The 15295-nt window shown below is 35.6% G+C and overlaps 1 protein-coding gene across 2 annotated transcripts in view; it reads left to right on the forward strand.

Moving 5' to 3' along the window:
* Positions 1 to 15295, forward strand: part of TNKS (tankyrase) — a 191133-nt gene that overhangs the window by 92498 nt on the left and 83340 nt on the right. For both annotated transcript variants that reach the window (XM_081808494.1, XM_006740557.3), the window contains 2 exons: positions 3769 to 3805; positions 4571 to 4646. In XM_081808494.1, the coding sequence (XP_081664620.1) occupies positions 3769 to 3805; positions 4571 to 4646 (113 nt within the window). The remainder of the gene's footprint in view (positions 1 to 3768; positions 3806 to 4570; positions 4647 to 15295) is intronic.

Below are 15295 nucleotides of genomic sequence, written 5' to 3' on the forward strand. Positions count from 1 at the left end.
CAGAGGGAGCCGGGGAGCAGGCTCTCCGCTGAGCAGGGAGCTGGACGTGGGGCTCAATCCCAGGACCCTGGGATCACTACCCAAGCCGAAGGCAGACACTCAACCTACTGAGCCACCCAGGACCCCAGTTTTCTTCATTTTTATTCAAAAAGTAATTTTGCCTTCATACTAAGTAAAAAGACAAGTTTTTTTCTAACTACCTCAGAAAAATACAAAGGGGAGTTTCATTTTTAACCTTTTTTAACCGTTATTTTTTTAACCTTTTTTTAAACCTTCTTTCTGATAGCATACCTCCTTAACACATTGACTCACACCTCCCCGTGTGTGTGTGTGTGTGTGTGTTTATTTTTACATATATCCTGTCATTAGTTTACTAATAAAAAAGAAAGTCAGACTTTGAAAAGTAAACTTTGTGGCTTGCTTATTTTTTTAAGCCCACTTATTTTATTCTAATCAAAGAAAAAATATAAGCCATTTATTTTCAGCATTCCTGGCTGCTATTATCTTGACTATAATTGCCTAGTTTCCTTTCTGGCTGATCTATTGCTAGCCTTTATCTGGATGTTATTAAAGAATATAAATGCCCCATAGAGCACTGTAGTCTCAGCCAGAATATTTTCAGATTCTCGGCTAAAATGAAACAGAACTAGTGGTTTGGCTGTTAAGTAAGTAGCTCAGATTTGTTGTCGGAATGTACGAGGGACTCTAAATTCACTGTTAGTTGTTCCTGAGATGTAGCATTTGAAGAATAGCTTCGACTGTTTATGGATTATGGTCCTTGGGCACCAGATAGTGGATGTTGGAATGTATTGCAGAAAAGCTGATTAAAGTACTAGAGTCTTTAACAGTAAAAGTAGGAAGTCATTTGTAATACCTGTGCTTGACTCTGTCAGATGCACTTACATGTTTCCTTTAGAAAGCTTTGGCTTATTATCATCTTATCCATGCAGGAATAACATTTTTGTAAAAATGTGCCTTTTGGAGAAAAATTCAATAAGCTATACTTGATGAGAAGTGTATGTAGGTAGACTGATTTGAACTTTGAAGATCCCAAGTACTTTGCAGTCTTATTTTCTAGCTTACTAGAGTCATATTTCACCATGACTCAGATTTCAGTAGTAGGTACTTTGGTTCCCAATTTTCATGTGTTGTGACTGTTAACCAGGGAATTTATACTTACTTCAAAATGTAAACTATGTCAGAATTCATTGTCTCTCCCCATCCTCTACCTCTTGGGCCACTTTCTCCCCAACAGCAGTTCACTGAAGTAGAGTATAATTACAAAACTTAACAGGTCTTTAAATATACTTTGCACTCCCCTTGTTAAGATACTTCAATTATTTCCTCATTGGTTTTGAAATAAAGTTCAAACTTCTTAGAGAGCCATTCATGATCTGTTCCTTCTCTGTCTCGCGCTTGCTCACCCATTCCCCTGCAGTGTGTGTGGTTTCAGGTTTGCAGACCTCCTATTTCCCTCCTCATTTCTTTTACATTGGTTGCTTGCTTCTCCTTCACCCTTTTTCACCTGAGCATCACCTCACATATACCCTCTTCTAGGAAACCTCCCTTGAACCATAATTATCCTGTCTCTTATTAATCTCAGTTAGACTAGGCTTTAAGCTCTTTATAGCATTTGATAAGATTCCTTTCATACTCTACCAGAATCATGTGTTTGTCTGTCTCACTTAATAGATGAATATTCCTTGAGTTCAGAGATGATAGTAGTGTCTTTTGTGGTTTTGAATCTGGCATATAGACCCTTCAAGTAAATGTTTGTTGATGGACTGACTAAATGACTTCTACAGATAATTTTATAATTTGACTTATTTTGCTCCTGATTCTTAAGGCATCTGAGAGTATGGGTTATGCCATTTTCCTCACAAGAAGCTTTTTAAGTTGACTCCCTAACTTCCGTATTGCCACCTAAAATGTCTTTGGCTTTGGGGAGACAAAAACCTTATTGGCCAGGACATAAAGTAATATAAATCTTAAAAATCAGTTAAAGAATGTGGATGGAATACAGTATTTGGGAAATTGGAAAGACCAACTCCATGATCATGAATAATGCATTCTAGCTTATCTGTGTATATTGTTGAATCTGTGACTTTAGTGATATATAAAATTCCCTTAAGAGAGAATAGATATTTAATAACTTTTTCCTTATTTGAAAATAACTGTACAGGGGCGCCTGGGTGGCTCAGTCGGTTAAGCGGCTGCCTTCGGCTCAGCTCATGATCCCAGGGTCCTGGGATCGAGCCCCGTATCGGGCTCCCTGCTCGGCAGGAAGCCTGCTTCTCCCTCTCCCACTCCCCCTGCTTGCGTTCCTGCTCTCGCTATGTCTCTCTCTGTCAAAAAAATAAATAAAATCTTTAAAAAAAAAAGAAAAGAAAATAACCGTGTACAGTTTCTACATTTTAATGTAATCTTAATCTGAGAAGCAAGACAAAGTTTAAAAGAATATTTGGTAATGATGGGTTATAGAATTTAAACATGGGCTTGGTTGTCCTTAGGTGTCTTTATAGTATTTGCATCAATATTCTGCATTATGTGACAAAATAGAAACAAAATACAAAGAAATCCATATTTATAAGATGACAAGATTTTTAAAATAATTTAAGCTTAATTCTGAATAGAATAACATTTTCATTTGATCTAAAATTTCATTTCTTCTTATATGTGTGCTTAATATTTGCTTTCATGTAATTGTTTGCTTAGACCTTTTGTATAATTATTTCTTTCATGATATAGCAGATTGAGTCAGCATATTATAGCTGAATCATAGTCCTGGCTGTTCTTTTTATTTATTGAATGAACAAGCACTGTATTATTAAAATTCCTTGTCCTTCAGTTGAGCTTGCAAAAGAAGCTTATTTGTTAGATCTTGAATACTCTAAGAAATGTGTATCGAAGGTTTTAAATTATATACCTGGTTTCAGTGCTGTTTTAAAAAATAGAAGGGAGAAAAATTATCCACATTTCAATAGTTGGCTATCTGCTTATTCTCAGAGAATTCCCTGCCTCCTTTTTAAAAATAATTTTAAGGTTTCTTGTTTGTTAAAATTTGGTATTGAATTTGTATATAAAGTGTGAAGACTGTAGCATGTTAGAATATTATTGTCATTTAAGAATGTATTCACTGTTTTGGTTTTTGGAGCGCTGCCTCCAAGAGGTTCATAGCATTTGGTACGGAGTTCACGTATTTCTAGTCTACAGACCTACCCTATTGAGGCAAAAGCTTCATGATGCCGATGTATTTTTTTCTACTGCTATAATGCTCAGCAACGGTAATTAATTTTTTTTGAAAAAACTTTCCACGTCATTACAAATAAAACTGAGGTTTTTTTGAAGCCTAGTAATTTGTACCTTTAAAGAGCCACATTATTTTGCTTTTGTCTCAGAATGTATTATGCTTCACAAGTATACTGTGACAGCCTGAATAGGAAAGGGGGGAGGGGACATTGTCTTCAGCTGGCATGCTGTTATCAGAGGGAATGTGTTTCTGGACACGAGATTTAGCATTCATTGGTTGTCTGAAGAAAGCTATTTCATCTGAGGATTGGACAAGAAGCTGCGTCAATTTGCTGCCCGTCTCCAAGGCACTGGTGATGCTGCCTTCACAAGCTGGCTAACGTCACGGCTCCATCACCCAGCGGGGTGTGGACTCTCTTTTTCTGTTCTTCTCTATTTAATTCTGTATTTGCTGCCTACTGCATTTCTTAATCTGTCTTCTGCCAAATGCTAACAGCATGATATTTTGCAATCATCTAGGTGAATACAAGAAAGACGAACTCCTAGAAGCTGCTAGGTAAGTGATTCCATTCATTTTAAGTGAGTATAATGCATGTAAGGGAGAAAAGGGGGAGGGCAGGTGGAGAACTATAAAAATTATAACATGTTATTGTCTTGCTTGGATTTTACGTGATAATGCAGATAAGACCTTATACTCAGTCTCTGTGTACTTTATTTTACATGATTAGTGTGTTAAATGATAAGAGTTTTTCAACATGGTAAAGATTATAAGGTTAATTTTATTTGAAACATTTCTTAGGGTACCTGCAGACCTTAGTTGCCCAGCTTTTCCGATGATCTTCTTGGAGTATTTAAATACCTATCTCTTCATTTTTCTCTGAAAATTTTTCTAGCAAAGCTTGAATGGGGGACATAAAGTAAATGTTAAAATTCTCATCCATATTCTTTTGTTCTTAGTCATTTATAATTTAATTAATTAGCTTTTTTTCATCATTTTGTTATGTATTTTTAAGTCCAGTGTTTTAGATCACTTATCAGAATAAAGTTTGTTTGTAATTAAGAAGGTGACTTAATGCAGGTAAATAAAACAAATGAAAATGTAGAAAGCTACATTACCCAAGATGTACCACTGTATGATGATTAACAGGAATTAATTGGGAATATATTAATTTAATTGACTATACCAAAAGAGATTCATTGAGAACCATATGTAAGAAATCAAAGCAAACCCATATTATTTTCCACTCTTCTGAAAAATAACCATAAATATTCATAAGAAGCTCTATAATTTTATAGGAATTGACTCACTACCTTTTTACAGGAGTGGTAATGAAGAAAAACTAATGGCTTTACTGACTCCTCTAAATGTGAATTGCCATGCAAGTGATGGGCGAAAGGTAAGTTATTTAAAATATAATATCCTCCTTCAACAATTTCTTCTTGCTTTATACTGAAAATTTTTGAAGTTGGCATAGATATATGTATATATATACACACATATATGTCTATATAACTGTATTTTTACTGGCATCTTTTGACCATAAAATGAAATGCACCTGCATCTGTTATTGGCAGTTGTGACATATTCACAGAGCTGGTGAAGCATGGATTTTAAGCCTTTTCTCTTAAATGTCAGACACTGAAAGTTGTTTGTTAAATGGAACTGCAGCTTTGTCGGTGATTAAAATTATAACAACATATATTATTTTCCGTGTATGATCGTGGAAATTGGAAATATTTGTTTATGTCCTATTTTTACCCGTCTTTGTTAGGGTATTTGCATTTTTTATTTCCTGTTTGGCAGAAGGAGATTTGTTTGCTAGATACCAACACTTTTTTCCATTTAGAGCTGAGAAAATGCTAACAATTTTTTAGATATGTAACAGTCCAGCTTTTTTGTTTACTGTTTATTTAATTGGCTAAGTTTTTATCATGGTATATTGAAAAAATAGATTAGAGGGAAATATTCTGCATTAATTTACAATTTTTAGAAATGTAAGGTGTATATATAAAATGTACAGCTGGCATCTTCGTTATGTGCTTTGTATTCTTGCTGATTATAGGCTGAAATGTAACCCTTCACAGCGTCTGGTAATTGACTGCAAAGTTTTGCAGTGGTTTACCTAATAGATACTAAAAAACAAAGCACTCTGTACTGTAAAGTCTTTTTAAAAATGACAGCTCATATCTTAATGTTTAAGGATAGATATTGCATTTTAAAAACATAACATATTTATTAAGTTACACCATAAATATTGAGGAAAATCATTTTGTGCCTAACATTTAAAGAATTAGTTTCTTTGAAATTATTTATAGTGAAAATGTGCTCTGGAAAATGTCAGGATGGATGGTACACCCCTTAGATACAATGTCTTTATAGTGCCTTCACGCTTTTTCCCCATTCCAGTGAAACACATTTAATAGTGGCAATGAATTGAATCCTCCCCTAAGAATATATGTTATTTGTTATTATAGCTGGCTCGTATATCGTGAAGTATCATGTGGCCTAGTGAGCATTCAGTTTCTCTGGATAATTTGGGGGAAAGACTTCTACTTTAATGAAAGTTTAAATTATGTATATTTCAAGCTATAAAGTAGCAAAGATTTACTCAGTATTATTGATGACTTTTGGGAGATGTTGTTAAATGATAACTGCTCCTTTTTTTCCTTCGATTTTGAAGTTGCTTTGGGGATTTTAACATTCTTGAGTTACTTTGAGCTCCAGATTCTGTTTGAATCCTCTCCCTAGATAAAGTGACTTTTATCACGGTGCGGAAAAGTGCCTTCTTAACCATAGTAAGTGTAACTGTATCTTTATATAGAGCTTGTCTAGAGCCCAGCTGACTTCAGGTTTTCTTAGTCACCTTAATATTACAGAATTTTTGTGAGATTACTGTGGTAGGAGTCGATTTCCATCCCAGCCTCATTCTCCCCTCCTCACCCTTATACCTTGCCAGCCCCATTTGTAGCTCAGGAAATCATAATAATTAAGGAGCATGAACACTGATAATTAACAAATTACCTCTTCTCCCTGCCTCACTCCCTACATAACTATATAGAACTCCCTTTATTTTTCCTTCTCCCCAAAGGAGGATATACTTCCCTCATTCCTTTAGCCGGAACCAGTGTATTCCTTACCCAGATTCCTATGGCTCCTTTTCTGTATTACTCTATGGCATTTACCACAGAGATTTTTCCTCTGTTCATCCATTAGCTCTTTGTATTTTGCACTGGACCAAGCCCGGCACCTTGCAGGTAGCAGAATCTTAGGATATGAATATGCTCCCTAATAAACATAATTTTATCCTCTGAGTGAAGAATCATCTGTGCTCTTTCCCATTTAGAAAATTAACTCAGAAGTATGTGAATAAGAGACTTTATATTTTCTGTTATTATATGTTATTACTAGTATTATTTTACTAATTTATTTTTGAGTTATTATATGATGAAGGAAAATTATATATTTTAATGTAGAGAACATTTTTAAGAACATGTTTCATATATTAATATTGTACTATACGATTCATAACATATATAATGCAATAATTCTCCAAAATGTGTTCTTAGGCTTTTTTAGATTATTAATTTGCTCAAATTAGATAGAAAAAGGAAATAAGACTTAAGCATTTATTAGGTTTTGGTGCTATGCATAGAACATAAAAAATCATTCACAGTTGTGCATCGGTATGCAAAATGCAAATAAAATTCCATAATTAAAATTGAATTACGTTCATATTTAGATATTACCTTTGTTTATGGCACAGAGTATTTCTTATTAAATGTGCCAGCTACAGTGAAGCCACAAAGTGGTAAATATTCTGGGTGCTAATGGGGACTGGGGTAAGATCCCTTAGTTATGACAGTATCTTTTGTTTTCTTGCTATTGGTGTCAAGAAAATGTGTAAGCAAATCTAGCTGTGAAATTACAAGTCTGTCTTATGTATTTAGTATTTTTTCAGGCCATTTGCATGTGTTTACCTAGAATTAGGAAGTCAGTTGTATATTAAGAGGATAAAGGTACTTTACATATATAGTAAGTTAGGTATATAAAGTCTTATTTCTTAAATTTGCATTTTTAGAACACAGTGCAGAATCACACTTAATTTTAGAGGGTTTCTAAATGACTGTGTTAATACTTAAGTGAATCCTTGCCTGTCTCTGTTTTTACTATGATTCCTGATTTGTAAATTTTAAAAAAGCCCATGGAAATGTCAATTTCGTAATGTTTTTAGAAAAGAAATGTTCCTTATACGTTAACTAGTAGGTGCAGAATTTGCCTTAATATATGGGGGGGTTTTAGACTGCAGCATTCCTTTTCAATGCAATCCATGGGATTATACAATGACAATGTAACTTTTAAATAGTCTCTTAATTCTATACTGTGACTTGGTGATTATCTAATTAGGTAATATATGAGTGGTTAATGTTTTTATTTCCCACAAACATTTGTTTTTCTAACCTGTAAAATTCTGAAAATAGTGAAGTACCAATAAGGTTTTAAGAAATTAATGTTGTTATTTATGCTTTTATTTTACATGTACATCAAAGTTGAGCTTGGCTGCTCGAGAAATTTCCAATTGTTTTTTTACCCCGAAGAGCAAAGACAAAGTTTTGTTATAATATTTTGTTCTAAAATACCACTTTTGTACACTCATATACACATTTAAATGACGGCCACTTTAGAAACATAGGGGCATAGATATAATTTATTCTTCAATCACCTACCCATTATGATTATACATAACATTCTGTGATTCCTTACTTTGAATTGCAGTGAAATGCAACTAGATCTTTCTTTTTTTTTTTTTTTTTAAAGATTTTATTTATTTATTTGAGAGAGAGAATGAGATAGAGAGAGCATGAGAGTGGGGAGGGTCAGAGGGAGAAGCAGACTCCCCGCCGAGCAGGGAGCCCGACGCGGGACTCGATCCCAGGACTCCAGGATCATGACCTGAGCTGAAGGCAGTCGCTTAACCAACTGAGCCACCCAGGCGCCCCACAACTAGATCTTTCAAACAGATTGTTCCCTTTCTAGAATTCTTTTTTCCTATGTTTTCAAACTTAGATTTGTTGTCCTTTATTCTCCCTTTAGCGTGTTTTGATCAGATGTTTTATTAGCAATCAGCCAAATAATTGTTTGATATGTAACTTTAAGGTGGTAGTGGTTTCTTGTTTTTCAATATTAATTTTCATAAGGATACCTTTATACAATGAACAAAAAAATATTTGAATACATCTCAAATTATTCCAATACTCAACTCACTTCGGAGTTCTTTTTGGTCCCTCTTGTGTCATTTCCCTTTCTTGGCTGCCTTTATCCCCTTCCAAAATAAATGTCCTACGTCTGTCCCCTCCTTATAACAAGGGAATAGATTGGAGTTGGGCGTTATTGTACATATTCCTAAGTAGGAATATGTATCTTTGCATGCGTGTACTGTGCCTCTCACAATGATTGTCACCAAATAATGAAAGTAACGAATATTTGGTTAGTAGTTTATTTTTATAAAGTGATAGTGTAATTTCTGGTATTTCAGGTTTCCTTTTGCTCCTTTCATTCATTCAGCCAGCACTCAGTTATGGTGTGTAGGTCACTGTGCTAAGTGTTATGGGAGATAAATATGTGTTTAGGTATTGGTTCACAGGGAGCTTGACACCTGATAGAATGATTAAGACATTATCCTGTACGTGTAAGCTAATGCTCTAAAAAATGTATGATACCTTTTTCGGTGATATAATTATACAGTGTAGATTGAAGGCGTTTTTGGTTGTTGTTTTTTTTTTGTGGGGGGGGCCACTTTAAAGCATTAGTATTTAGACATGGATTCTCTTCTCTGAGAAACGACAAATTTAGATGAACGGGCAGTTGGAGGAGCATGATTTAAACTCAGAAACATTAACTGAAGGGTATCTTTAAATGTCAGATTTCTACTGTATAAATGTTCGCTTCCATAAAACAGTTAATAATGAATAAGATTCTGGAAACAGGAAAGTGTTTGAAAACGATTTTTTAATAGAAATCAATGAGAAATAAAGTAGAATTTAGTGCCACCCATTGAAGAAACCCATAAAAGAATTATTTAGTTGAAAGAGCAAATAGACTCAGAGGTCAGACAGACTGGGTTCTATTCTCTGCTGTTCCACTTTCTAAGTGTGTGACCATGGCTCTACAGTTTTCAATGCATTCATTTGTAAATGGAGATAATCATACTCCTTATACAAGGTATTTGAGAGGATGAAGTGAAATAATGTGATTACTGTATACCGTTGTCGCACATAGTAGAACCTCAGTAAATTAGATATCTGCTCCTTTGATACATGTTTTTGAAGCCTTTGGACATATTTAGAATGGACATATATACAGTTTTGAGTACTCCAACATTCCCCACTTCACCATGGAAATTGTCTTTTATTATCCAAGCTCAGTCTCAGATATCATTCAGATAAAATGTATGTTACCAGGGGGTCCATAAAGCACATAATTGAATTAATTCTTTTGGAGCTTGGTGTTCACCACCCTCCCAAAACATCACATTTAATAAATAAATTTGTTTATATTAACAGTTTATAAATTCAGAAACCTGTTTTTGAGATATATATATATATATATATATATATATATATATATAACCATTTTAAGCCTATATTCATTAAAAATTAATATCTGGCTGAAAATAATGCCACAGTATTCATTTGAATTCCATAAACACATCCAGTGAAGCACAAAGAATATATAAGATTAGTGAACTTCATTTTGCATTTATATTTGAATTTTAGGGTTATATACATTTGTTTACTATAATATAGAATTTCTCAGTATTCTTGGTTAACAGCTCCCTCCCTCAGTGTGAGTCTCCACCATATATCATGTTTGTCCAGGGTTTAAACAGCCATTATGTGGTAGATCGTTACTTTGAAGACGTCTCAAATGAAACCATGCCTCTCATTATTTTATGCTTTGGTCTGGTTCCTTCTTACACTGACTTTAAGCTAAGCCTGGGACTGCTTTGATGAATAAAATAAAGCAGAAGTGGTGCTAGGCCACTTTCGAGACTAGCCCCTGAATTGGCCTGGCAGCTGCCAGTTTAGTGCTTTTGTAATGCTCTCTCATTGAACCCAGCTGCCATGCCATAAGGCATCCCAAGCACCACATGGAGGCCTCTAGCCAGAGACCCACCTGAGCTCAGTTAAGTCTCTAAATAACTGTCCAGGCATCCCAGACATTGTACCCTCAACTGAGTTCCCTGTTTAGCCTCCAGATGACATCAGTCATCCCTAGCACCCTAGCCCATACCACGTAGAGTAGAAGAACCACCCAGGTAAGCCACCAGTTTGGGGTGTTTTGTTATCTAATAAAGATAATTGAAATACTCCTACTACAAGAAAATATGACTCAATGCTTATTATCTTTTGGGCAGGAAAGATTACATCTTTTCTCAAGAGGATTACTGAAAATGGCTCTTTCAGAGCTGTGAGGATGAATTAAGTGAAGATTTAAAGATAAATCTCCAAATATATTTATTTCTTTAGATATGTTTAATTATTTTGAATTTATATCTTACATTTTAAGATTCTTTTCCCTCTTGGAATGCAAACATTAATGTGCATTTTGGGGGGGCGGCGCTCATAGTATTATGGGAAAAAGTAAGAGTTTGAAGCTAGAAGAGCAAGTTTTAAGTTAAAGTTATTACTAGGCAAGTTTTGTCATATCTCTGAGTTCTCCATTTTTTTTTTAAAGATTCTTTCCATCCTTCCTTCCTCCCTTTCTTTCTTTCTTTCTTTCTGAGAAGGAACGTGAGCTGGGGATAGGGCAGAGGGAGAGGGAGAGAGAGAATCTCAAGCAGACTCTGTGCTGAGCACGGAGCCCAACTCAGGGCTCAGTCTCATGTCCCTGAGATCATGACCTAGCCGAAATCAAGAGTCAGATACTTAACTGACTGAGCCACCCAGGCACCCCTGAGTTCTCCATTTTTTAGCCCATAAAATGAAGGATTTGGGCCATATGACCTCTAAAATACCTTTAAACTCCAGCATTTTAGGATTGTAATATATTTTTTTATTTCTCATTAGAGTTAGTAGCAATGACCAGTCATACAGAAGTAGATTATGTGAGGTTGTGTAGAGTCACACTAGATAAGACACTCTTGGAATCTGGAATAAAGTTTCCATAGAGCCTTATTTCCCTTTAAGAAAGTGTTAGCTTTACCTCAGGGCCCATGCCAGGCTCTCTATAGGCTTTAGTGGCTTTTATCATCCTCTTCTGTTCTTGGCAAATCTTGGTAGATGAAAAGTTATCCCATTTTTTAATTTCCAACTTCTGTGGACCATAGTTCAGATGTTACTTGGGATTACAGGAAGGTCAAAATGCCATAAGTCTGTATTAGGGAACTCTTTAAGTATTTTACGTTTAATTATATATCTAACCTAATCGCTTCTTTAAAATACATCTTGCTGAGCTGTGCATGTCTTACTGTAATGCAGAAATCCCTTAGAGCAAGTTTTCTTGCCTACTTATGATGGAATATATTGTATAAAATCTTTATGCTTGTGTGTATTCGTTTTGTAACAATAAGGGCTTGAAAATGTCTTTTTTATTTTTCATTAGGGAATCGCTTCTACTAAAACAGTCTCTATTTTGTCAAGCATGACATTTCTGCTGGTGAGGGTAATTAGTACCCATGCCAACTATGCTCTGTTTCTCTCTTTGAGAAAAGAATTTTTAGTAGAAAGGGACCTGTGTCAAAAGGCAGGTGGTAAAACAGGAGTTCATTTTAGCTCTGCTTAGCCACCCTCCTCCTAACTTTGGTTTCTCCTACATCCATATCCAAAAAGCGTGTTTCCCGCAGTTGTCAACATTAGACTAGTTACTAGGTGAGGGATAGAAAAGGAGTGAGTACTAAATCATTTTGCTGTGAGTATGATTCGTTGCTAAAATTTGATTTAGAAGCTTGGTTACAAAAGTGACACTTAAGTGTATTCTTAAAATGGCAAGAATCTAAGTTTAAAGAGCTCTTTCTGCCTCTACAAGTAAACCAAATGTTACAGGGTAGAGTAGATTAGAGCTGCAACATTCACTTGAAAAACATCCATCTGGTAGAGCGGCAAGGGCAGAGGATGTGGAAGAAACACACAAAGTAGCTTCCGGGGTGTTGCCCATGTCCAAGTTCTGTGGTTGAGTGGGATGGTGGGCAGTGTTATTCACATATTTTCATGTATCAATTACTGCCTGATGAAGATATTTAAAAATAGCCCGATAATGATTATGATTTGATATGATCTCTTTGGTTTAAACTGTTGGATTAACATCAGGTAACAGTAAAGTATTCAAAAAAAGTTCTTAAATCCTTTTAGTGAAGGGTGAACCTTAATGGATAAAAAGGCTTGCTTAGGGACAAAGAGAAGTCTGATTTCAGAAACTTCTGGCCTGATGAGAAGCAGCAGAAAGGGAAGAGTTAATTATGGACTTAAGAACTTTGAGATTATCTATAGCTTTGAATGAGCATTATTAGGAACTGTGGTCTGGCCATAATACAAAACCAATATAAACTGTTAATTTCTTAATTCATTTTGTACCAGTTACCTGGTATCCCAGCTCAGGTTGCCATACCATAGATTGGGTGGCTTAAACAACAGAAATTTATTTCTCAGTTCTGGAGGCTCGGAAGGCCAAGATCAAGGTTTCAGCATGGTCAGTGTCTCATGAGAGGCTCTCCTGGCTTGTGGAGAGCTGCCTTCTTGCTGAGAGAGAAAGCAAGCTCTTGAATGTCTGTTCTTTATAAGGGCACTAACCCCATCATGAGGCCCGCACTTCATGACCTTATCTAACCCTACCTATCTCCTTAAGGTCCTGTCTCCAAGTACCACCGTATTAGGGTTAGGGCTTCAACATATGAATTTGCCAGGGTGGGCATGGACACAAAACACTCAGTCTGTAACACCTGGTTATTTTCGTATCACTACCTTTTAAAAAAATATTTCTTTTCTAATAATTGCTCAGGAAGCCTGCTTCCCTCCCCACCGTGCATATTCATCCATTTACTTACTTGCTCAATTAAATTAGAATTATAAAGGAAAATTTCAAAAATATCAAAAAAATATCAAAAATTCCCATAATATTCTTTTTTTAGAAAGATTGTTTTCAGTGACTAATAAGAAAATGTCTTTCTCTACTAAGAATAGGATCAGTAGTAAAACTTCAGAAACAACACTATGAATACCATGCGTAATTATTTGAAATGCATATTTGGGTAGCCAAATTAGGAAATTTGAAAATAGACAAACTCTAAATATAAAACGTTTCATATATTGATTTTCCATTTATGAAGATAGTAACATGATAATACCCTACTCTGAATACTGTAAAAATGCCCACTGAAGTAATCTCCTAGTTTCAGAGAGGGTTCAGTACCTCTTAGAATTGGGGAAGGGACTTTGGGCAGGGAACAGAACTAGGCTCTCTGCTCTTGGCTAGTTTTAGCTGCCAAATTCGCATACACAAGCTCAGAAACAACAAGGACTTTATCACTGAAGGCACTTTGAGGTGATAGCGTATCTCCCAAGTCCTAGAGCTCTTAACAACATTAAAATCAGCTACAGGAATTTCTCCCAGTTCGCACAGTTAAAATGACTATTTAATGATCTAACGCAGAATGATTCCCTCATAAATAATCTTTAGTTGCCAATCAATGTAACTTGTGATCTGTTTCAAGAATAAGTCAACTATCTTTTGAATGTTAGTTAAAATCTTTGATGTTTAGATTTTAAAACCTGAGATTGTGAATATTAATTATACAAAGGAATTCCCGCAAGGTGTGAGTAGTGTGAAAACTTTGCTGCTTAAGGTATAAAGCATCAGGTTAGTACCAGACCCGAAACCTGGTTTCCATAAAGTCTGCTAGATGTTTCTCATTAAACAATGCAGAATTCATGTTGCACCTTCCGAGAGTGCTAAGCATTCTTTTTCCCCCCTCCCATACAATCCCAGTGAGGGGAAGCTAGAAACTCATTTTCATGCATGCATTTCAGTTCTGCTGAATCTGAGGCTGGAAAAGAGAAAAACAAATTTCTGGCTGTTGAAGAATCCCCTTGGAGTTTCCATGATGAGAACGTTAAGTTAAAATTGAATTAAGTTGGCATTCAGAACTTTATTCTCACAAAGATTCCTCTGTGGATTTCTTGTTCTTTCTTGTATACTCCTTTCCTTTCCCCTCTCCTTCTCTCCCCAGTACATACACTTAAAGATAGTCCTTTACAGTCTCAATTTAAAAATAAATTTTTACTATATAAGGCAGCTTTATTTTATAAGATATTTCATAAATTCTCCAAATTTCAAATGCCTTAGGTTCCTTCCTAAAGATGACATGTGTTACATTGGAAGAATATCCTCTCTGGGGCTGGAAAATATCAATCATATTTACCTCTGTTCATGTAGCCTATCTAGAATTCAGAGAATCTTATTTGGAGGAGAATTTAAATGGCAGTTAGTCCAACCTCCCAATGCAGTGTTGGAACCTTCACTATGAGAACTCTGACAGATTGCCATCTGGCTCTGCTTGAATACATTTAAAAAAAAAAATGAGAGCTCACTGGTTTGGATCAGACCATATCTGACTTAGTGCTGAACTTAAGGTTGCACACATTAAGGAGATATATTGACTAGCCAGAGGGTGACCAGGAAGGTATTCAGGAAATTATTCTGGAAAAAGCAGTTGAGGCAACTTCAGGGGTTCAGTTCGAGAGACCAAATGACTATCTGTTAGAGATATGTAGAGAAACCCTGCACTAGGAAAGACGCAGATAAATTGTCTTGTCCAGTTTCAATTTCCTGTTATTCTTTCTTGTCCTCTAATACTTACTATTCTAGACAACTGTTGTTAAGAAGTCCTACATTTCAGTAGGACTTCATCCAGTGGGATGGTCACACTCTCATCATTCATGGGATTTCACATATAGTACCCTATGGATCAGTGCTGAGGTAGCTAGAGCTACCAACGTGATCCCTGCCCACCAGGAGTTACTCTTCCTGCCACTCAGCTGTGCTAGTCCATTT

The sequence above is a fragment of the Leptonychotes weddellii genome, chromosome 2 (assembly GCF_054177405.1).
Source record: "Leptonychotes weddellii isolate Sample4059 chromosome 2, ASM5417740v2, whole genome shotgun sequence".
Taxonomy (NCBI): domain Eukaryota; kingdom Metazoa; phylum Chordata; class Mammalia; order Carnivora; family Phocidae; genus Leptonychotes; species Leptonychotes weddellii.